The sequence below is a fragment of the Lissotriton helveticus genome, chromosome 7, assembly GCF_964261635.1.
Source record: "Lissotriton helveticus chromosome 7, aLisHel1.1, whole genome shotgun sequence".
NCBI classification, from domain to species: domain Eukaryota; kingdom Metazoa; phylum Chordata; class Amphibia; order Caudata; family Salamandridae; genus Lissotriton; species Lissotriton helveticus.
In genome coordinates, this window is record NC_136068.1 from 1,607,693,602 (window position 1) to 1,607,717,717 (window position 24,116).

Below are 24,116 nucleotides of genomic sequence, written 5' to 3' on the forward strand. Positions count from 1 at the left end.
CTAACTAGGAACATGTACACAGAATGGGAATGTTTGCAAAACACTTAGACTGGGTCCCGCTGCCTTATATATTGGAAGGTGAACAGGAAGCATCCCACAGGAAGTAAATGGCCGCCATCTTGGATTGGGGATCACCCATAGGGACAAATGGGAATGGTACCATCTTGGATTGGGTAATTTATAAAACCAAGATGACGCCGAGAACACAGGACACAAATAAAACCACAACCATGGTGCTTCTTGCACCATTAACCTGGGCCCCGCCAAGCTGCCAACACCCACCCAACCACCCACCCTGCAGGTAAGGGAAAATGCGGGGCAACTGCATATTGTGCGCTGCAAATGAGGCGTGTCACAGTCAAAATGCAGTGCGTCTGAAAACATTGCAGCAAAGACCTGGAACAGCCCCCCACACAGCTCCAGACCATCACCTCACTTCTGGAATTTGGAAGGGCCCTCAAGACCTGGCTGTTAGATTGAGCCTTTCTGGGACTGGCAAACGCCTGGATACCCTTTTGGGGGATTAGTAGCACTATATAAATCCTGATTGATTGATTTATGTCACATTAGATTAAAGGGTTGTTGTATGTGTTTCCTCTCTGTTCATTGTTCTTCAGTGTGATTTGAATCTTGTGTTGACTTTTCTCATGACATCTCCATTGGAACTGGTGCACAGTTACCCAATTCGACTTCTCACTTTCAAGATTGTCTCCTTGGTGGCAAAAGCTTTGGCTCTAGGTTTGGAGAACTTCAGGGCCCTTCAGTTCAGCCACCATTCGGGGTGTTCTGAAATAAATTGTTTCTTCCCATCTGCCTATCTTTTCTAGCAAAAGTGGGTTTTGCTTTTCATTTGGGTCAGGTCATCAGTGTACAATCTTTCTTCCCTCATGAAGATGAGGGAAGGACCGAGGAGTAGTACATACTTTGACAGGACCCTAGTCGTGTGTTATCTTATTATATAGGCCCTACTCAAAAAGACAGAGTGCATGATTAGTTCTTTGTGAGCAGCACCGCGTGAGGGCAAGGGAGTGACCAAAAGCACCATTTCACATTGGATTATTCTCTGTATCAATTTCTGCTACATGATGGTCAAAGGATATTCATGGTACGAAAAATCTTACTGAAGAGTAAGAATTACCCGGGGCACTCTTGAATACACGCTGGGTGTAGTATGTCCGTAATCGTTTGTTTGAAATAAGGTGTACAAACCAAGTGTATTCGGTTAATTTATTCAAAAATGTTTCTTATTCCATCATATTAAATCCATATGGTGAAGAAGTATAAAGACATATCCGTCATTCATAATTCATGATTCATCAATAAACATCCACAGTATGATGTGATCCCCGATGCATTTCGCGCTAAACAAGCGCTTCGTCAGGGGGTCTGTAAATGTTAAACAAAGGAAACACAGTGTAACTACTGGATATCAGGAGCGAGAATGATGTAAAAAAATAGCATGGTGGAAAGGAATGGTCGTAATTATAAACAACGAGGGGAACCAGTCGTGCACAGAACGTGAAAACCAAAAAGTGCGTGGATCTGAGTACAAAAATGTGCAAAATCAAAGGAATCACGGGTTAACACTCAGATGGTTGTGACAGACGGTGCAACGGAAACAACGATGCATAAAAGAACGTGACGCGATAAATAGAAGTGGGACGTGTAAACTAATTAAACGTGGTGAAAATGAGTGAAAGTATCCGGTGTGATTAAAAAGGTGTAAAAATAGCGTAGAAGGTAAAGTAGGTTACGATGCAGGAGCGTGGCAGAGATGGCATGCATTTTAGTCTCTATTTTCCGCCGTGCGGTGTTGTTACATGACATATACACGATGTTAAATAGAAGGGGTCTTACCCGTGGAAGTTACGTGATAAAACTTCTAGATTGTAATCATGAAGAGGTGAAAGCCAGGTCCCGAGTGAACGCGAACCCGGAAGACGCCGCGCATACGTGGTTGATGTGCTGATAAGGTGAAAGCTTAAGCATAAAGAGCGGACTGTTGGAGTCAGTGTCGTGTATGTGTAAGTGAAATTACTATCGAGAATAAAGCAAGGGCAAGGGGTGTGTGAAAACGCAGAGGATGAACAAAAAAGTAGGGGTGGATAAATAAAACATGGGTGCTAACAATACTTGGGATGACACGGTGGGCTGGGTAGAAATGAAAAAAAACAGAAAGGAAACTGTAGTAACGTGCTTAAGTGTTACACGGAGAGTAATATACCAAAAATGATTAAAAATCACAGCTGCAAGAGAGGTCATGTAACAATGTCAAATAGAAAATAGGAAGTTCAGTGCATTATACATGACAACTAAATTCAAGTCTTTCATTCAATCCTTTGGGCTGGGCGGCCTGTAAACGGTATATCCCAAAAAGTTCCCGTTGCAACAAAAATGTACTGTTGTCTTTGTGGGGCATTTTCTTCACATTTTCCAAGATTACGAATCTGATTTGGCTGGGATTGTGTGACTCTTGTATAAAGTGAGCGGCTATGTTAGACTTTAGGTTCTTTGTGCGGATGTTGCTTCTATGCTCATTGAGTCTTATTTTAATTTTACGCTCAGTTTTGCCTACATATGGAAGGCCACATGGGCATTTGATCATGTAGACCACATTACTTGAATCACAAGTTGCATTGACTTTCAGTTCAAAGGATATTCATGCCCACTCTACTACAGCCTTGGCTGCTTCCACAGCTCTCAACATAGTTGTTCCAGGAGGTAACATCTACCAGCTGCCAATGGTCCTTCCTGTATATTCTGGCTAAAAAGTACAACTTTACAGAGCAAGCATGCAGTGATGGACACTCTCCCAGAGTTGTGCTGGATGGCATCCTTGGATAACCGGCACTACTCAATCCCACCATGCAGAGGGTGTTGCTTTGGTACTCCTACATAAGATTAAGAATCTGCAGGAAGATGTATCCATTAAAAGAAAACGTTTCTAACCTTCAGTAAGTATATTTACCATGGATACTTCTAGTTGCAGATTTTTCACCTTTAAAATATTCCCATACGCCATACTGAATGTGGAGAATCTCAACGGCACTTCTGTGTGCTAGCAGGTGGAGTCACGTGGCTCTGCATAGCCATTGCATTGCTCCAGAAGTGCAGAATGGAGCTGCATGTAAGTGCCCCCCTTATTGATATCAGTTGGTTTCTTTCTGAATATTTTAGCACTGATCCAGAGCTCCGCACCCAACTCTTATCATTATTATTATGTGCTAAGTAATCATGACCCCTCTGAAAACTACAGGCGTCAAACCATTCTGGGACTACAGGAGGCAGATGCCTGTCACAGACCTGCACAAGAGGTTTCAATGGACTCTGGTCCCGACTTTTAAGTCATGTGAAGTGGGCCCTTATACGATAATCATTGCACTTCCATCAAAGTGCCTTCTTTCAGAAACGATTCCTCAACTGGTCCCAAGTTCCCAAGGCCATCCTCATCCCCACAGCAGACACATCATTAATCCCGGCCTGGAGATCCGTCAGGTCAGAAATTCCAAATGCTCACGCTGGCTCAGATTCTATCCACCTTAGACCCAGGAGAGTGAATGGTGTCCCTGGACTTACAGGATGCTTATTTCTATATACCTATTGCAGTCCTACAGGCATTACCGGCAGTTCAAGGTGGACCAGAAACCCTTTCAGTTTGCCACGCTCTCCGTCAGGCTTACCTCTGCTCTACAGGTGTTCATGTCTTGTACCTCAATGACTAGCTGGTAGAGGCAGGTTTGCCACAGGCAGTTGTAGATCACCTCAGGACAATGGCTGAGATCTTGGCATTGTTGGGTTTTACCATAAAGCGGCTGAAGTTCTACCTGAGTACCACACAGTGACTCCCGTTCATTGGTGCAATTCTGGACATCGTGACGTTCCAGGCCACGTCTCCACAATAGTGAGTTTAAGAAATTCAGGGATGATCCTGGTGCTTCAGGATCATTCCCGGGTCTCAGTGAAAATGACTTTAAGGTTTCTTGGTGTCTTGACCTCCTGCATCTTCCTCATCCACAAGGCCAGGTGGCATATGTGAGCCCAGCAAAGGAACCACAAAACCCAGTGGGCTCAGCACTGGGGCTGCCTCCCGGACTCAATCCAGGTCTCGATGGAGATGGCTCAGGATCTTTGGTAGTCCCTGTATGACCCTTACCTACGGCAGACCATGCTCCCTTCCCGACACAAATCGTACAGGTATACAGATGCAGCATTGCTAGGCTGAGCATCAACGGAACAGGTGGAGCTCTCTGTTCTCCAACAGATCGCCTGTTCTATATTAATCCTCTGGAGATGCGGTTAGCTCTTAAATCCTTCCTGAAATCCATCAAGTAGGGGCTGGTGCAGATCCTCATATATAACACTACAGCCATGTACCCTGTGCCTTGAGTCTCTGACCCTCTGGAGGGTGTTGGAATGGCACCACATTTTTCTGGTAGACAACCTCGTTCCAGGGTCCCTGACCACTACAGTGGAAAAACTAAGAAGGCATCATTTGTCAGATCTCAAGTGACAGATCCATTGCGAGGTGGTGCAGGGCATCTATCCAAATTTATTGAGTCAGATGGATAAGGCTACAGGTACAGTGTATGAGAGCCCAATATTTCCATCCAACATTCAGATTTCATTGTCCCTTCTCCATATAGTTTGCACTTGTCCACCACGGCTCAACGCTCTGCTCCTGAACTGACGTTCTGTGCCACATACTGTGCAGGTAGTCCTACCCATCGTCACTCAGCATGCAGATGGCACTTAGTGCTGTTTTCGTCTGAAGGAGCAACCTTCCGTGAGCCTCGCCTTCCCCCCTGTGGGCTGACAAAGAACCGTAGAACAGCCCACACACAGGACCACCGTTTGTGCATGACTAAATACAGTGGTGATTTTGTAGCAACCTGGACACTTCACATCCATGAAGTAAGAGTTTGGACTCTGAACCAGACGCTTCTTCTTATGTTTCCTCTTCTCCTCCTCGGGAGACGGATGCAAGAGATCTTTTGCGAGAGGCATGTTTGCGCAGACACAGCCGCTGCTAGAAAGGGCATCTAAATAGCTCTAGGGGGAGCCTAGGCTAGACTTATTTACCACAGTTGTGAACGCCCAGTGTCAGCAATTTTGTGCACTGGAGCTCCAACAAGGCACTTGTCAGAAGATGTGTTCCAGTTGAAGTGGAGCAAGGGACTTCTGTACACCTTATTACCCATACCTCTCCTGCCTCAGGCTCTGAAAAAGATCAGGAAAGACCCTTTAATCAAGCTTCCACTATTTCAGGACCTCTCTTCTCAGCAGCAAAGCAGGGGCCTGAATATGAATCTCCGTATTTGGTAATTGAACAATGGCAGCTAAATGCATTTGATGGCAGGACTGAGGTAGTGGATGTTAACCTTGTTTCCATACGCACTTCCCCAAAGATCTTCTAATCTGGGCACTGGGACAAATGTCTGTCCTGGTGTGGTGCCCGAGACACTGACTCCTTAAGGCTCTAGACACTAAGAAGCAGTCTTCCTTATCACCAGGATGTCAATGCACCTTGTGAGTGAGCTGCAGGTGCTGTCAGTACAAACGCTCTACTCTACCTTCTTCCCTGACAAGTTGGTGCTGAAGATTCAGCTGTTTTTCTCCCTAAGGTTGTGACACCCTTCCATGTTTGTCAATCATTCACCTTACCCGCATTCTTCACTCTGCCTTATTCCTCGAAAGAGAAAAGGCTCCATTGCTTGATGCAAAGCAGGCATTGAGATTTTACATCGACCGAACAAAGGTCTTCATTCACTTCTCAGGTGCAAAGAAGGACAGCGCAGTGCAGAAGTAATCAGCTCTTCATTTACTTATCAGGTACATAAAAGGGCAGGGCAGTGCAGAAGGAGGGCGTTGTCGAGGTGGATAGTCCACTTCATCTACATCTGCCCCAATCAATCAACTCTGCTGCCACTGCACTAGCTCGAGGAGTGCCGATGCATGTGTGGGTGTTTGAAGGATCCTTCAGGAAGTACTACTACCTTGACAGCCAGATCTGCCTGGTCTGTCCGCTCTGTTTTTCAAGACTTTTTGGGCTGAGTACTAGCCACATAACCTCCACCTTAGGTATCTATTGCTTTGGTATCTATTCTAAGGGTATCAATCTTCTGTTAGAAGTATGCATCAGAAGATCAAGTTACTTCCCTTCTGTAACACTTTCTGGTGGATATTCTAATTGCAGATTTCTCACTAACTTCTCACCTCCCTGTGCTGTGCTGTTGTTCTTTTTACCATCTAATAAGGTCCCAAGTTAGTACTTAGCCCACTGTTGCCAACAATTGTTCAAGCTTTGTGTCTGAGGGCTCATGAGATCCACAGACTCTGAAAGCTTTAGTACAGAAACTGGCATCAGAGCGCTGGTGTGGTGCTAATATGTGGCTCTGCTCCGACATTCCCAGGATGGTTTGGAGACAGTGTCAAGCTGCAACTGTGGAAGTGGATTATTAATAACTCATCGGTGCAGGGTCACCCTTAGCCCACGGGTTCTTAACAAGTAAGGAGAAATCAACAGTGGAGCAAAGTACAAACCGTAGATCATTTATTTATCATTCATGAATGGGGCTCCATCCAACAAGCACCTTAGAGATACTCAAGGAGAGAGCACGCTGAACGATGGTTACATGGGTTTTTATAGCAAGAGATCACAAACAAGGGACGACCAGAGGTAAATAGACCTTTGGGAAAAACACACAAATTAGGTAACCGCAAGAATCGACAGCCTCGGTGTCTTGTGCAATTGCTACGTCCTAATACTGAATAAAAAGATATGCTTTCTGAGTAGACTTTACTTGAGGATTAACCATTGCCTGAAAACCCTCAAGCAAATTGCCAGCTGTTCTTTTGCGCTGACTCTGCATGCTTACACAGCCTACAATGCACCAATCTAGTTTCTTTACCAATGTTTATGCAGGTGCGGTGTCAAGGAGAGAGCCAGGCTGAAAGCAGGGCAGGGGTGAAAAATGGATGAGGCACAGCTTAATCAAAAAATGAGAGAATCAGATTTTACAATTCAACACAGCATGCCACCTATTGAAGGGCAGGAGCACAGCTACAGAATTCTCCAGATCCAGTTGGTGGCTGGGTCATATTCTAAGGGGTGGAATCTGTGGTTAGATTGTGTATCTACAATGAAGAGCATAACCGTGGTGTGTGCACCCTGCTGTTGCAGGGATTCTGCTCAGGAACAGAACTGTGCTTGGGACCATAGAACGTCAGCATGTAGGGACTGAGTCATCATACCCCATCTGCATCTACGGGCCTGAATCTGACTAGCTCATAGTGCCTCACTTGCCCTCCTAATCATTCCAGAGATACAAGTGATTGGCACCCCAGAACACAACCATCTCAACCGTCTCAGGATCGCGGTAGCAGGTTACCCCCTTTCGTTCTCGCACTTGTCCACAATAAATGGAAAAGAGACACAAGGAAAGTTTATAGTGTTTATTTACACTAATGTGCTCTAATGTGCGTTAGTTGCACCACAACTAGCAAACAGATGCAGGTCAGTATTGTCATTAGCATAGCTATCAGACTGTATATAATAAAGAGTTCTGTCATATTATCTGAGAGAGTTGCCTATCCCCACCCTCACTACGAAAGCTATTTGATTATAGATTATAGATCTTTGAGTTTGGTAGTGGACCCCATACATTAACATTCATATATAGTTGTTCTACATCCCAGCTGACTCACCTCTCTTGTCTAAGGATCTTAGCTCTTTCTGGCTGTCTCTGTTCTCCGTATTGTTAGAAGGACATGTCATGGGTTATATGACAAAACATGTGTTTTCAAAGACAGCAACTGGGTGTTTCTATTATGTCCAGGTGCTAGTGTCCGACCACAGAGAATAACAAAAAGCAGTGTGGTTTGACCTTGCCTTGGCTGTGCAGAATATATCCCAGGCAAACGGACAAAAAACTTGAGCTACTTATAAGTGTCACAAAAACAAGCTTGTGCTTTGGTAACGTGTGAAAAGCAAAAGCGGCCCACAACGTGCATCGTGCATAGCAAGCGTATAGCGTAATATAGGGAAAACAACAATGTCCATGTAGAAAACACACGACACTGCCCGATCATTGCATGAGGAAGCTTCAGAAGGTCTGAGACTTCTTCCCTTTGCATGAACCCAGAGGGGCTTACCATAAAAGACAGGGAGAGGCGGAAGGCTCAGAGAGAGGAGATAAGAGGGGAATGTGTGGCTCATTGTTATAGAGAAGCTTCAAATGACAAGGGGAAACTATGAAGCCGAAAGAGAAATATTTTGTACGCCTGTTCTCTCATGAAAACTGAAGATCAAGAGTCACAAAACCAGACTGGGCGAGACCACTCTTGGTTTTCCTTTTGAAGCAATCAACAGTCACAACGTTGGCCTCATGAAATTCCTTCATTTCAAAGCTCCTAAAACACCTCAACTTTAACAGGAGATCGTGTTTCTGGTCTTTCAGCCTTGCCCTCATAATTATTTATCTGGAGAAACATTGGACAATCTATACGATTCTCCAGCGATGACATTTAACCTAGAAAGCACCACACTCGGGGGTCTCGGCATCAGTCTGTGACATACGGTGATCTGTCACCAGCCTACTGCTTAGTCGAGGGTCTCCTGGTGATCGGAAGCGCAGAGGAATTCGTCTCTGAAGACACTTCATTTTCATTCCAGAAGAAGAAAAGGGACCATTACCAGCAATTCAGGTATAGATTAGTTACCATTGCAGACCTTTCTAGGACAGCCGCGTGGGCCGCTCCACACATTCTTTTCACGAAACTGCTCTCAGTGCGCCTCTTCTAGGAAAGGCATGTGGCCAGGGAGTTCTGCATCCACAGGCTTTGACTGAATGTGGGCCCCCCTGAAGGGGACCCCTTGCACCGCGGGGACTGGAGTGGGCTGGTTTACACCCCTGCCTCCCCACCCCCCGTTTGAGTATAAGGAAATATGAAATAGATTTGAAGCCTGGACGCAGAGCGAGTCCGGAATGTGACTGCCGGGCTTCTTTACCTCCTTCTGCTGTTCATCGCTCTTCCTCCCCATGCCCCCATTTCATTTGGCATATGTCCGAAATAAGCATGTCACATTTGACAGTGGTCGTCATTGATACATATATATTGGGATGAACTCACATGCGCAAAATTACCTTCACACATGGGATAAACCACAGCAATTAAAGTGACAGTGTTCTTATCCGTGAAGCTTTCTGCAGTCCTGTCTGCCAGCACAATGAATTTCGCGTTTCTGAAGGCATGAAAGCTCCGTGCATGTTTCTGTCCACTGTGCCCTCCGAGATGCAGGTGCGGTATTTCTTTGTACGTGGTTACTGCGAGTGCGTGGCCTGTTTCGGTTTATATTTTCACCTCTTGTGTATGAAAAAAGTTGGTAGGGATTTTGTATTCGTCAGAAGAAAAAAATGAACACGGAGTACAGATCCATTATTCTTTATGAGTTGTAATATTTATCCTTTAGGACGTATTTACAGTTTGTGTTCCTCCGCAGTCTCTGTCTGCAGAGATCCGTTTGGGCTTCCACTTGCGAGCATGACATTCCTAGATCGGCCACAAGGTGGAGCCTCTGCTTCACAGAAGCACGCTCAGCAACAGAATGTGCTTTCAAGGCAAGAAATGGTGCATTCCCGTCATGTGCGCTAGAGGTGACGGCTGGGGGCTGGGGGCGTGACGCAGCTTCCTGCAGCCCTTCGGTGCAGAGGGCTCCACTCTTCAAGGCCCCTGCTTTGCTGAGGAACGCTGCGTTTTTTTAATAAAGAATGTCAAGACTAGGTGCATTTTTCAGAGTGCGGGCATCAGTAAATGCTGCACGGTGTGACGTCGTTTTATGCTTCGCTGCTGGTGTGGATGGAGCTCGCAGCTCTGTTCGGACAGGGACGTGAAGGCCAGGGTCGGTCTGTCTGTCTGTCTGTCTGTGTGTGGCCTTGTACGCTTCCTGTGGTTCCATTAAATGTCAGGCTAGCGGCGCGCCTTTCAGTCCACGCTTTCCTAATGAGCTGTAAATCTGCAGTGCGCACTGCTTCCACCCCCCCCGGCCCCTTCTGCCGCCCCGGTCTGCGGCTGCACTGCGCCTCGTCCGCACTGCAGGCCCGGGAGGGTCACAGCAAGGAGCTCCATGGAACACTCTCAAAGGCACATTCACAAGTGAAGAACCTCAGTTCGTATCACAGTTTCACGGGCAGGTTAATAGCTATCAATAGTTCAGCGGGTGCAGTGGCACCAGGGTACATTTATTCTAAATTAAGGCTATGTTTTACCACCGATCTAGAGGACATGTTGTCATTGCTTGCTCCAGGGCCGTAACACCCTTTGCTACGCCCCTGTTCACGTGTGCTTGGAGCAGGGCCTTGCACACTGACTAATAATCTCACCCCTTCCATCACAGGCACGTGCCTGCGTGGAGCTTAACAGGAATGTAAACCGATATTATGACAACTCTTCCCATGGACATATGAACAGCAGTGGCATGCTGTAACACTCTTTAAAACCAAAGGCAGAGGGCACGCTCCCACCATAAAGTAATCAGGAGTCAAAGAAAATGAAATTGCATAAAAAAATCTAAAAATATTTTTCCTTCACAACAAAAGTAAATAAAAATGTACTTACAGCATGTACTTTGTTAGTGGTTTGTTTTATATTCTTTCTATCGTGCGGTCATTCTTGAGTTGCAGCACTATGGGAAAAAAATCAGTTGCAAAATGAGCAAGAGAATTGTTGCATCTGACAACCTATGATGACTCATTTTTATTTGATTCACATGTTTTTCGTGTTCTCAAGTGTATGTGGCAGCATTACACCACCAGCTGGGGTTTACATATGCCTTGCAGGCCAGTGGTTTGAATCCCAGAATTGGCATCACAGCCTTTCATCCTTCTGAGACTGCTAGAATAAGCATTGTTAAGTTAGTTGACTGATGGAAATATTTATTTCCATTGCTGCAAAATGGCAAAAACATTGCTGGGAGCAAGCGCTGCATAAAAACACAGGTTATAATGTAATTGTTTAGTTAAAAAACAAAGAAGTGAAAGGGTCAATGGGTGAACACTAAAATACAAAAACGAACAGGTCACAAACTTACTACAACATATCGGTTAAGGTGGTTTTGTAAAGTAAAAACGCATTATAATGCCAGACAAATACCTAATGCAGGGAATCATGACATGGACACTGAGAATTATCTATGGATCTAGTTAAGCATTATTAACTATTCTTTCAAAAAGAAGCACAATTAGTGTCACAGGCTGTGACTGTATTAGGGCTTTATATGATACTGATCACAAGCTTTGGTAAAGTCAATGGGTCTGAATTGTTTTAGGTGCATGGCCCCTACCGAGTGATCTGCTAGGATGCAAGAACACATCTCATAGAGAGGCACTGAAATACTAACTAGACTGCAGCCGGCAGTAGGAGTTTCTGCAGGGCGGTGACGTGGGGAGGGGGATGGGCAGGGTGGGGGGTAGTAATGTATGGATTACAGAGTTTAACAGGTAAGTAAATATATAAATAAATAAAACGAATTTAGTTGCGTGCACTGCATCGCATTTGGTGATGCAGTGCACGCAACGAAATTCGTTTTATTTATTTATATGTTTACTTACCTGTTAACCTCCGTAATCCATACATTACTGCATCTCCCCGCGTTGCCTGTCCCCCTCCCCACATCACCGCCCTGCAGGAACTCCTACTGCAGACCGCGGCTGTTTACATGTTTACTTACCTGTTAAACTCCGTAATCCATACATTACTACCCCCCACCCTGCCCCTCCCCCTCCCCATGTCACCGCCCTGCAGGAACTCCTACTGCCGACCACGGCTGCTAGACTGAGCGCGCAGTGTGATCGCAGGCGTTTAGTCTACATGTTTTAGGCCACAACTCTTTTTTTTTTTTTTCTAGAGTTTTATATAGCGCGAACTAGACCCGAGACATCGGGTATCAGAGCGCTTTACATGAGCGCCAGTTTCATTACAGATTGACACATTTCATTCTTTCAGCCTCTGTGAAAGGAAGCATGGTTTGGCCACACCCCTTTTAGAGCCAAATCCTCTTCCATCCCAACTTTTATATCCACTTAAAGCTCTAGGAATAACGTGTATTGTGGTGCTTACTGCACCAAGATGTGAATGTCCCAATATATACTCCTAGATCTTATACCCTGTTAAATGCTGACAGGGTTGAATTGGTGAAATGTAATTGATGTGCAGGCTTTATTACACCCAGATACACGCGGGTGCAATAAACCGCAAAAAAACATGGATTTGCTTCGCTGTTGAAAGACACTCACCCACTTACAATGAGCACCTCAGTAGGGTTATGCATAGCAAGTATGTAGCCCTCCATTTGAAACATTTAGAGATGTATTTATGCCATTTGCGCCATATTTACACAGTGACGCATCTAGTCAGATGCGACACCTTGCAAAGCCCGTTGCCACATTGTACTTGCGTCAGGTATAATGTATGCAGAGTGGGCATTACCACGTAAAAAAGGATCGTAGAAGTGTTGCAGTGAAATCTATGAGATTTCACTGTGGCACTTCTAGGACGCCACTGCTTCAAAACCTTACACCTGCCTCATGGTAGGCATAATGGTGACAGGCCTACCCCATGCATTGCTGGCTTTGCATCATGCTTGCAACACAACTCCAGCAATGCGTGACTTTTGCACCAACAGGTACGCCAGGTTTCCTGACGCATCGGTCATTCCTTGCAACATGGAGTGCCATACAGTAAATACGGCGCATCCATCGTGTCGCAAAGAGGGTGCAGTGAAAACTGTTGCATTGCTGTTTTATTGAAGCGATGCAACAATTTTCATAAATGAGGCCCTCAGTCTGTCCATGTGTGTGTTGCAGCAGGCACAAGCATGCAATATAGTTTCCTTGAATTATTAAAGCGCATTTCTTAGTTTTCTTGGTGCGTTTTAAGTAATTTGAACTCTGTAAATGTGGCATTGTGCAGAAACCACACAAATCCAAATGTATTTTTCGAAATGTACATTCATCGCTCTCCACTGCTGTATACCTAGGTGCACACTTTACGAATATCCTCACATGCATAGATGCATACATTGATGTAAACCTGCATTCTTTGGCGGTGCGATTCTACGTTTGTAGATTTAAGAGTTCTTTATTAGTTCAAATATGCATTTGGTTAAATGAATCTACGCTTTTTAACCTGAATGTACATGCTTCGGTGCAATTGGAATATTTGATTAGAGTCCTTTTCATGTGGTTAAGAATGTGTTCATTCCGGGCACATCCACTCTATAAATAAGCCTCAAACATGGTTGAAGGGTTTTTCTCAAATGTTGAAGACAGTTTTCAATATGTATTTAGGTATCTACATAGATAAAGTAGATCATGGACTAAATAGGTTATATGTCCCAATCAAGTATGGAGAAGTTGATATAAACAGTTTTGAGAAATTTGGGTTTTATTATGGTTTATAAAAAAGCCCATCTTATAACAATGCTCAAAGTTCCAACTTACAGGTTCCAACAAGTTGCATTTTCTGGTTGTATGACGCTATACTGAGGTCACTAATATCAGTCTGCAATAATATCGCGTTTACTACATCGACCTAACCACTAAGTCACAGGGAATTTAACTACAATTTAACTTCACATTAAAGTAAGTAAATGTAAGCCTGTGATGTAGTGGATGCAATATTATTATCATATAATATATCTAGCATGTGATATAGTGGGGGTAAGCCCGTATCCTCCCTTCCCTTGTATCGTGCAATATATATCTAGCACATGATATAGTGGGGGTAAGCCCGTATCCTCCCATCCCTTGTATTGTGCAATATATATCTAGCACGTGATATAGTGCGGGTAAGCCCGTATCCTCCCTTCTCTTGTATCGTGCAATATATATCTAGCACGTGATATAGTGGGGGTAAGCCCTTGTATCGTGCAATATATATCTAGCACGTGATATAGTGGGGGTAAGCCCTATCCTCCCTTACTTTGTATCATGCAATATAAAATTAGCATGTGATATAGTGCGGGTAAGCCCATATCCTCCCTTCACTTGTATTGTGCAATATATATCTAGCACGTGATATAGTGGGGGTAAGCCCTTGTATCGTGCAATATATATCTAGCACGTGATATAGTGGGGGTATGCCCTATCCTCCCTTACTTTGTATCATGCAATATAAAATTAGCATGTGATATAGTGCGGGTAAGCCCGTATCCTCCCTTCACTTGTGCCAGAAGTCCCAGGGAAGGAGGATTCTGCAGCAGCTGGTATGTTTCCCGCCCTCACAGTGCTGACACTACTAAGGGCGAGCCGGGATCTTGCTTGCTCCAGGATATTCAGCCGGAGGGAGCAATAAGGTGGTACAGTGAATCTTAAGGGGTGAAGTTGTAAAATTCCGGTGTAGAGTCTCAGGGACATTATAATCAGTCACGAGGCAAAGCGGTTGTGGGTGTCACAGAACTCCAGATCACGGCTTCTGTTTTATTTTTTCTTATTACATGTCTTTATGAATGCTGTTGTATATTGCTGGACTCCACACTACTCTCCAGTTTTCTTATTGATTAGAATCCATAATTCAGAGGGATAATGTCATTTTCACACGTTTTTTATGCCATTGAAAAATGGGTTTTGAACCCATTGCCGAAATGACTTTTTAGTTGTGATTGAAAATCTAAGACACAGATGGGTATATGTACTAGAAACTGTCAGAGTGCAGTATTACGCCAACATTGGTAATGCAGGACTACATCAGTTTCAAAATGCAGGGATGCTCCGTATTTACAACAATGCAGCGCACCTCTGCGTTTCCTCTAGCACTGGCGTTAAGAAGCTGCATAGGGCCAGTGCAGGCATCCTTGCGCCAAGTTGCAAGGGTGCCTGCTCTGCAGGGATGATTGTTTATGTGAAGGAAGGCACATCTTTCTGCACATACACAACCTTTACATGCAATTTGCTGTTTCTATGTGTGCTGCAGAAACAGCACACATGGAAAGAGCAAAATACGAGAAGAAATGAAACATTTCCTCTCACATTGCCTGCTTAAGACCAGGTATTCCCTGGTGATATGGATGCATGACGTTACAACGCATACTTTTACAACGCCTACCTTTACAACGCGGTTTGTACCACGCATACCATTACAAAGCATAGCGCTTTGGGGTGCTGGATAGTGAATAGTTTAATTTACTATTCCAACACCAGTCCCCGTGGATAGTAGGGAAGGTTATTGGATAGTAAATTAACCTATTCCCTATCCTAGAGTGCCCCCCAGAGCAATGCGTTGTAATAGTTTGCGTTGTAAAAGTTGCGTTGTAATGGTAGTTCGTTGTAAAATTTTCGTTGTAAAGGTTACATACTGGTGATATTGGTGACACTGCCCCATACCTTGTAAATATGAAGCAGCATCAAAAAGCAATGGGTGTTGCGGTGGAACGCCCACTGCATCACCCATTCCACGCCCCTTTCACTCTAATTGCTGCGTGAAGTGGCTTAACTCCACCTTGTAAATAAGGTGAAGGACTTAATGCCACCAGAACATGGGAAAAAGTGATATGCTGGTGGCGTTAACTTCTTGCCCAAAGGGGCATATTTACAAGGAGTTAATGCCACTAGAACATTATTTTTTCCCATGTTCTGGTGTCATTAAGTCCTTCACCTTATTTACAAGGTGGCGTTAAGCCACTTAACCCCACCTTGTAAATAATGCCCCTATTCACGCAGCACTTAGCGTGAAAGGGGCATACAATGTGTGTTTTTCTACAACACCCATTGCTTTTTGACATTGTCCCATATTTACAAGGTATGGGGCAGCACCAAAACTATGGCCAGAAAAAACCTGGTCTGAAGCAGGCGATATGAGGAGGAGAAATGCTTCATTTCTCCTCATATTTTGCTCTTTCCATGAAATGCAGCACACATAGAAACAGCAAATCACCTGTAAAGATTATATATGTGCAGAAAGGTGTCCTTTTCTACACAAAAACATTCACACCTGCAGCGCAGCTACCCTCGCAACATGGCACAATGATGTCTGGGCTGGCGCTAGGCAGCTTCTTTAGCACCAGTGCTAGGGGAAACGCAGGGATGCACCGCATTCTTGTAAATACGGCGCATCCTTGCATTTTGAAACTGACGGAATGTGGCGTTATCAATTATTTGGAACACCACGCTCTGACAGTTTCTAGTCAATATGCCCCAAAGTTTGTTTTACAGTTTACAGTAAAGTATGGTACCATATCACAGTCACATTCATAGCTCGTGCAACAGACACTCCCTGTAGTCAAAATCCTCCTGCCTGTGCAATCCCTGGGGATGGCAATGGCTAATGGGCAATGAGCAGAGATGCTCTTAGCATGTTCATGGTCTGCACCCCTTCTCTGTGCTTTGTATCCCTGTTTGCAGCACAGATTAATCAATGGGCCCAGGGCATGGACAAAGGGCCCATACATTAGACTCATTGTCCATGCCCCATTAGAAATGTTGTTTTTGCTTCTTCAATATGTCAACATTGGATAGATATTACGTTTCTGTCAGTGTTTAAAACAACAGATCTCCCAAAATTGTTTGTTGATTTTTGCTCACTCCAAACATTTTCTTGGCAAGCCCATGCCTCTTCATGTCCCTTCCAGATCCAGAACCCTGGAGTAAGGCCTGCCTCCAGTGTGTATCTGACGTACTCCTCTACGTCAACAGTACTCCTGATTCAGTTGTATCTGAGGTGCTTCTGCTGTTCTGGTCTGTATTTGCAGTTATTTGCTGCTCAGGTCTGTATTTGCAGCCATACTGCTGCTCTGGTCTGTATTTACATTGCTCCTGCTTCTCTGTATTTGCAGTGCTTTCGCTGCTCTGAATATAAGGTGCTTTTGCTGTTCTGCTCTGTATTTGAAGTGCTTCTGCTGTTCTGTATTTGCAGTGCTCCTGCTGCTCTGGTCTATATTTGCAGTGCTCCTGCTGCTCTGGTCTGCATTTGCAGTGCTCCTGCTGCTCTGTATTTGAAGTGCTTCTGCTGTTCTGTATTTGCAGTGCTCCTGCTGCTCTGGTCTGTATTTGCAGTGCTCCTGCTGCTCTGGTCTGCATTTGCAGTGCTCCTACTGCTCTGTATTTGAAGTGCTTCTGCTGTTCTGTATTTGCAGTGCTCCTGCTGCTCTTGTCTGCATTTGCAGTGCTCCTACTGCTCTGTATTTGAAGTGCTTCTGCTGTTCTGTATTTGCAGTGCTCCTGCTGCTCTGGTCTGTATTTGCAGTGCTCCTGCTGCTCTGGTCTGTATTTGCAGTGCTTCGGCTGCTCTGGTCTGTATTTACAGTGCTCCTACTGCTCTGTATTTGAAGTGCTTCTGCTGTTCTGTCTGTGCAGTGCTCCTACTGCTCTGGTCTGTATTTGCAGTGCTTCGGCTGCTCTGGTCTGTATTTGCAGTGCACCTCCTGCTCTGTATTTGTAGTGCTTCTGCTGTTCTGTATTTGCAGTGCTCCTGCTGATCTGGTCTGTATTTGCAGTGCTCCTGCTGCTCTGTATTTGAAGTGCTTCTGCTGTTCAGTCTTTGCAGTGCTCCTACTGCTCTGGTCTGTATTTGCAGTGCTTCGGCTGCTCTGGTCTGTATTTGCAGTGCACCTCCTGCTCTGTATTTGCAGTGCTTCTGATGTTCTGTATTTGCAGTGCTCCTGCTGCTCTGGTCTGTATTTGCAGTGCTCCTGCTGCTCTGTATTTGAAGTGCTTCTGCTGTTCTGTCTTTGCAGTGCTCCTGCTGCTCTGGTCTGTATTTGCAGTGCTCCTGCTGCTCTGTATTTGAAGTGCTTCTGATGTTCTGTATTTGCAGTGCTCCTGCTGCTCTGGTCTGTATTTGCAGTGCTCCTGCTGCTCTGTATTTGAAGTGCTTCTGCTGTTCTGTCTTTGCAGTGCTCCTACTGCTCTGGTCTGTGTTTGCAGTGCTTCGGCTGCTCTGGTCTGTATTTGCAGTGCACCTCCTGCTCTGTATTTGCAGTGCTTCTGCTGTTCTGTATTTGCAGTGCTCCTGCTGCTCTGGTCTGTATTTGCAGTGTACCTCCTGCTCTATATTTGCAGTGCACCTCCTGCTCTGTATTTGCAGTGCTTCTGGTGCTCTGGTCTGTATTTGCAGTGCACCTCCTGCTCTGTATTTGCAGTGCACCTCCTGCTCTGTATTTGAAGTGCTTCTGGTGTTCGGTATTTGTAGTGCTCCTCCTGTTCTGCTTTGTATTTGCAGTGCACCTCCTGCTCTGTGTTTGCAGTGCACCTCTTGCTCTGTATTTCCAGTGCACCTCCTGCTCTGTTCTGCATTTGCAGTGCTCCTGCTGCTCTGGTCTGTATTTGCAGTGCTTCGGCTGCTCTGGTCTGTATTTGCAGTCCACCTCCTGCTCTGTATTTGCAGTGCACCTCCTGCTCTGTATTTGCAGTGCTTCAGGTGTTCTGTATTTGCAGTGCTCCTGCTGCTCTGTATTTCCAGTGCTCCTCCTGCTCTGGTCTGTATTTGCAGTGCTCCTTTCGCTCTGGTCTGCAGTTACAGTGCTCCTGCTGCACTGTCCAGTACAATGGGAAGGTGCCCGGATTCCTAAGGTCATGCAGAGAGAGTTGGCAAAGACTAGGAGGAAAAAACACAAAAAGTTTTTAGGTAAAAACCCTAAGAAGAGCCAAGCCCAACATGACCCTCACCTAGCCGAAAGCCTGGGCCGTTGGATCATTCCCTTGATAAACTGCCTGGCTCAGGGCAAATGGTCGTGGATGATGGCCCACCACTGCGGTTGTACCCAACCCAGCCCTAGGCCCCACAATCCCAGAAGGACCTCTTTTGCCCCTCTCTCGGGGTCCACCCCTGAGAGTGGCCCCCTCCATCCTGGGGGTGTTACTTCCGTCCAAGTCACCAGGCCACCTTAGTTCACTGGAACAGCACTCAAGCCAGCACCAGCCACCCAAGGACCTTTGTCCTCGGTGACCCTGGGCAGGGGGGCAATGGACCAATGGAGGCCTGACACCCCTCTCCCACTTCCCTCTGGACCAGGTAAGAGACGGCCTCCTCTAACTGGTGCTCTAGCTCTGAGTCCGCACTCGAGAGCTGGACAGGGGACCGGGTTAAGTTCTTTTTCCCCTGCCCCCTTTCTTGGAAACCTGTACCCCTTATTTGGGATGGGCACTTCCCCGGTCCCGGACTGGGGGGGGGGCTGCTGATTTGATCATCCCTCCCCATCCTCCTGCAACGGGGAACCTCCCTGAGTGGATTTCTTCTTTCTGGCATAGGCCAGTTTCCCCACATAGTGCTCTCTTGTGGAATGCTCCAGGCCCAGGGGCTGGGTATAAGGTTCACGAGCTGTGGCCCGTCTCTGACTCCCCTCTCATGTTGAGAAGGAACATGAGGTTTCCTGGGGGTCGCCCGTCGCCGACTCCCCTATCCCTTTGAGAAGAAACATGAGGCATCCTGGGATTATGCCCGCCCGCCGCCCCCCCCTCCCACCTTGAGAAGGAAAATGGGAACAATTCACCACCCAGCTCCACGGGGAACTGCCTACACAACATGCATCTCTACCACCTGTGGTGAGGAACTCAGGACTATCCCCCCCAGGGCTTTCTAGCGTAACGTAAGAGATCCGTCCCCTCCGGAGCAGACTGTTTGGGTCCTCTCCCAAACTTCTTTCCATACCCTTCCGGGTCAGCAGGGAGAGGGTGTCTCTCCCCACCTTAGGTGCAAACTGACTTAAGTTACCTCCCCATATTTCCTCAGGGACCCCGTGCCCTTTTAGAGTTACCTCATACGGTTCCAGCCCTTTCCTGATGTTCTCCCCTAATAGGGATTTTGGTATTATCTTTTTTGAGATGCAACCTCTACTTCCACTATCAGGATCTGTAGGTGTGCTGCCACCGGTGCTGCAACTAAACCCAATTTGTAGGGTTCGAATACCCAATTCTTTGAGGCTCAGCTCATGGGCCATCTTTTTCTCCTCCATGGCTAGCCTCTTCTCAGTCAGGGCTTGCTTGGTTTCCAATTTGGCAAGGACCTGCTCTTTTACTAATTTAGCAGGCGCTAGGGCCTGCTCGTTGTCCTGTCTGGCAACTTCTAATTTTAGCCTCCTTTCCTACCATTTGTCCTTCGGCTTTCCAGAGGACATGCCCCAGGCAGCAGTGTGTCCTCCAGGGGCATGTCCTGCTACCTGGGGACAAGGAGATCTCCTTTCCTGCGAGACCAGGGCTCCCCCTTCCCAGTTAGTCTGTTTGGAAACCCCTGGGTCAGTTCCAATCCCTCCCTACACTCAGGATGGCTCTCACCATTCACTAACCCCTCTGGGTGGGCCTATGCACATGCTTACATGGCTTTGAAAGATCCAGCTTTGTGGCGCTTCCCCTTTCAAGCACCCTCCTCTCCTGGCAGAACTCTTCAAGCTGCGTCCCTGTATACCCGTCAAGATCAGCCATCTCAAACAAGTCCCCCTTAAGTAGGACCCCAGGCTTGGGAGCTAACGAGAGAGAGCAGAAATAGACGTCTATAGGCAATGACAGTTACCGACCCAGAGGCCGATCCGTCCTTTAGGCACACTGTAGGAAAAAAGAACACTCCTGCCTCCGTGAAGTCGTGGCGCCCTAATCATTCACTACGTCCTGCTGTGCAAACGCAGGTCCTATCCCACCGCCTGCCCGCCAAATGTTGGCACCGGCCTTTTCTGGTTGGCTGAAGGGATGCCCCCAGCCCGGCAGAACCTACTGCCCCTGGCAAGGGCAGGTGATTACACTCGCTGTATAACCTGTGCTTGTGGTAAAGGAAAGATGCCAAGTCCACTTAGTAGTTAAGATCCTTTATTCAGGTTCCTTCCAGGTTAGACAGATAAGTTAAGTTGTAAGGAAAACCAGGGAGAACCCCACCAGGAGCTCGCTGTTGGCAACTCAGCCTCAGATGACCAACTGCCACAATAGGTAATAGAGAGGCACAGTGAGCTAGAGAGAGACCCTGGCATTCTATGATGTCATAGGAATAACAGTACTATCTAGCCAGAGAGGAACAGTGAGGAGAACATTTACCACACATCCTCTCTCTTTATGGAGTAATAGCAGAACAAAGGAATAATCAGCAACAATACCTAATATACCCCAAACAGCAAGGAAGTACACAATTTCGAAGAACCAAAAGTAGTAGTGTACAACAAAAGATGACTTTAGCATGAGGTATTATTAGGAGAGAACATAACAAAGAATCAGCATTATGACATAATATGCCACATCCCTTTCCCTTAACAAAAGAGTAAGGTTTTAAAACAAAACTAAGACTACCGTTAACACTACCCTTGATGCCGACACTAAATGTATGACAAAAATACAACTCAAAATCTCACCTAAATGAAGCCCTGGCCAGTAGCTACAAGCAGGTAGACTCAGACAAAACACAGTGTACAAACAATCTCTACCAAGGGTACGCTGCAGGACAGCATGGGCGTTGACTACCCAAAAAAAAACCCACAAAGCTTCCCCTGAAAAGGGTACACCGCAGAGTAGACAAAATATCTCTGGGAAAAGGGGCACGGACTAGCCATAAATACTTATGGAACATACTATGGGCGTTGACTACCCGGAAAAAAAACATAACGCCCCCTGAATAGGGTACACCGCAGAGTAAACAACATATCTCTGGGAACAAAGGCATGGAGTAGCCATTAATACTTATGAAACATACTATGGGCGTTGACTACCCAAAAAGAACACATAACCTCCCCTGAAAAGGGTACACCGCAGAGTAAACAAAATATCTCTGGGAAAAGGAGCATGGACTAGCCATAAATACTTATGGAACATACTATGGGCGTTGACTACCCATCAACATCCCCAAACAACCAACCATGGGCATGGACTACCACAGACACCAACGCCCCCAGACGAGGGTACAGCGCAAAGTAAAGACTATAACCCTGGGACTGGTGATGGGGCTTGGACTACCCACAAACACTCAATTATGAAGGGTACACCGCAGGAGAGAAATCCTGAAAATAAAACATGGGGCATGGACAACCCTCAATACACACCCTGTGAACTGGTATGGGCATGGACTACCCATAATGACACTACACCTTCACTGGTAAACAAAATAACACTAATCTTCACATAGGATACACTACAAGATACATCATAAGCAGAGTAAACTGAAATTGACATAGCCTGACTCAGTATTTTTTTTACAAAAGACAGATATACTGTAAAGCTAACATATGTCAATCTGACCCCACATACAAACGATGGGGCAAACACAGCAGAGACCACCATATAGTTAATGCATCAGAACTAACGATTATCTAAAAACAGTATTCAACCATCATAAACATTGGGAAGTTAAGTACTTCATAACAAAATAGTAAATAATGCCAGCTCCGGTGAGCGATGTCTCACCCGAGGTTTGTTTCTGAGATCTATCCAGTTGTGGTAAAGTTACCATTGTCTTCAGTGTGATGTCGTAATTATCAGTGAAACAGAAATGTTCCAGGTGCTGATCAGAGAATGAGAATGTTTGTGTCTCATCACGGGTCGGCTCAGCGGCATGAAGGTGCATAGGGAACATCACTACCAACGTTGCCGGCACACTTTGTGACCCTAGAGCCAGGACACAGCACAGCGTGCGAGTTGTAGCCACGGCCCCGTACTTCACTGAATGTCACAAGAACAGCACTACACACGTATAAGCAGGGACTGCACACTGAATCAGATTAAGATGGCAGCACGCTGTTACGTCTCGGCCGATGGTTCACGGCAACGACGTGCTTTGGAGAGTGACGACCGGACAGTGGGTAGACGTCACAGACAATGACTGGATCAGGACGGCAGAGCTGCGCGTGTGAAGGGTGTGCGCGTGGGGAAGACTTGAGAAAAATTTGAACTGCAGCAGTTAAACTGTCTTGCCACAGTAAGTGCAAAACAACAGGAGATGTCTATTAAAAATGTCTTAACTCACCCAGAAACACGCAGTCATTGTTTAGTCACTGCTCTCCAGAATATAAACGAGACTATACCTTTAAAATAAATGTTCCTCTCGTCCCACTTGCTGTCCAACAGCCGAACTCAAAATGCTGACTTGTACGTGATTCGAAGCTTGAAAGCGCTGGCGGTGCAGAGGCACTGAATTACCAGGAAAATAGTTCACAAAGTCGCTGTAGAAATGTCTAAGTGACGAAGGAAAAAAAACGCTTTTTATTTTTTACTTCAAACCATTCGATCACAGCTCTCACTGGACCTGATGCCTTCCTCTAAGGTGCAGTGGCAGTGTCGATTTAAAACAGAAAGACTCTCCAGAAAGTGCCCGTTTCTACATGCTGGAAAGACACAGGCAGATCAGATAGAGAATGTTGACAAGTCACTTATAGAATAAAGCGCTCAGGTTGCAGGCTGTTTTGTCACACTCAGACATATACATAAAGACACACACCCAGGGTGCAGGCTGTCTAGATGTAATAGGACACTGGTGGGGTCAGCTGGGCGTTACCTTTCGTCATATGTATAATTTTTTTTAAATGTCTCTAGTTCTTTTCTTTAGTTCCTATCTTTAGTTCCTTTTCTTTAGTTCCGTTCCTTCTTTAGTGCAGACGCAGGTTCATCCTCTAGAAAACGTCGCCAAATTGTGGTAAAGGAAAGATGCCAAGTCCACTTAGTAGTTAAGATCCTTTATTCAGGTTCCTTCCAGGTTAGACAGATAAGTTAAGTTGTAAGGAAAACCAGGGAGAACCCCACCAGGAGCTCGCTGTTGGCAGCTCAGCCTCAGATGACCAACTGCCACAATAGGTAATAGAGAGGCACAGTGAGCTAGAGAGAGACCCTGGCATTCTATGATGTCATAGGAATAACAGTACTATCTAGCCAGAGAGGAACAGTGAGGAGAACATTTACCACAGTGCTCACCTTTAGATAGCTTGGCACTGAGCAGCCAGGCTTTCCTCGGATGCTATGTGTTCATCACAATACTTGCCAGAGCGTCACAAAAGAGTCTTCACACAGGATGTATGTAAATAATTTTTAAACACAAATAGTCAGTCATTATAACATGAATATCATATACTTTTCGGCATAAAACACATTTGGAAATATTACTAGCGGTACTAGGCCCACTCGTATCGTTATGATATCAATAGTATGCACATTGTGGACAATTCC

At 45.7% G+C, this 24,116-nt stretch overlaps 2 protein-coding genes across 17 annotated transcripts in view; both read right to left on the reverse strand.

Moving 5' to 3' along the window:
* Window positions 1-23,847, reverse strand: part of LOC144770585 (uncharacterized) — a 655,819-nt gene extending 631,972 nt beyond the window's left edge. For 4 of the 16 annotated variants that reach the window (XR_013598934.1, XR_013598933.1, XM_078655238.1 and 1 more), the window contains exons 1-2: window positions 22,365-23,766; window positions 10,615-10,681 (exon numbers count right to left, since the gene is read on the reverse strand). The gene's annotated coding sequence lies outside the window, so the exon portion shown is untranslated. Of the gene's footprint in view, window positions 1-10,614; window positions 10,682-18,450; window positions 18,586-22,364 lie in introns of those variants that run through there. The other 12 variants (XR_013598939.1, XR_013598940.1, XR_013598935.1 and 9 more) reach the window with 10 other exon arrangements.
* On the reverse strand, window positions 4,541-5,037 carry LOC144770583 (small ribosomal subunit protein eS27). Its single transcript, XM_078655233.1, has one exon. It carries the CDS (start codon window positions 5,002-5,004, stop codon window positions 4,750-4,752), a length of 255 nt encoding a protein of 84 aa, XP_078511359.1. The 5' UTR covers window positions 5,005-5,037; the 3' UTR covers window positions 4,541-4,749.
* Window positions 23,848-24,116: the final 269 nt, after the last annotated feature.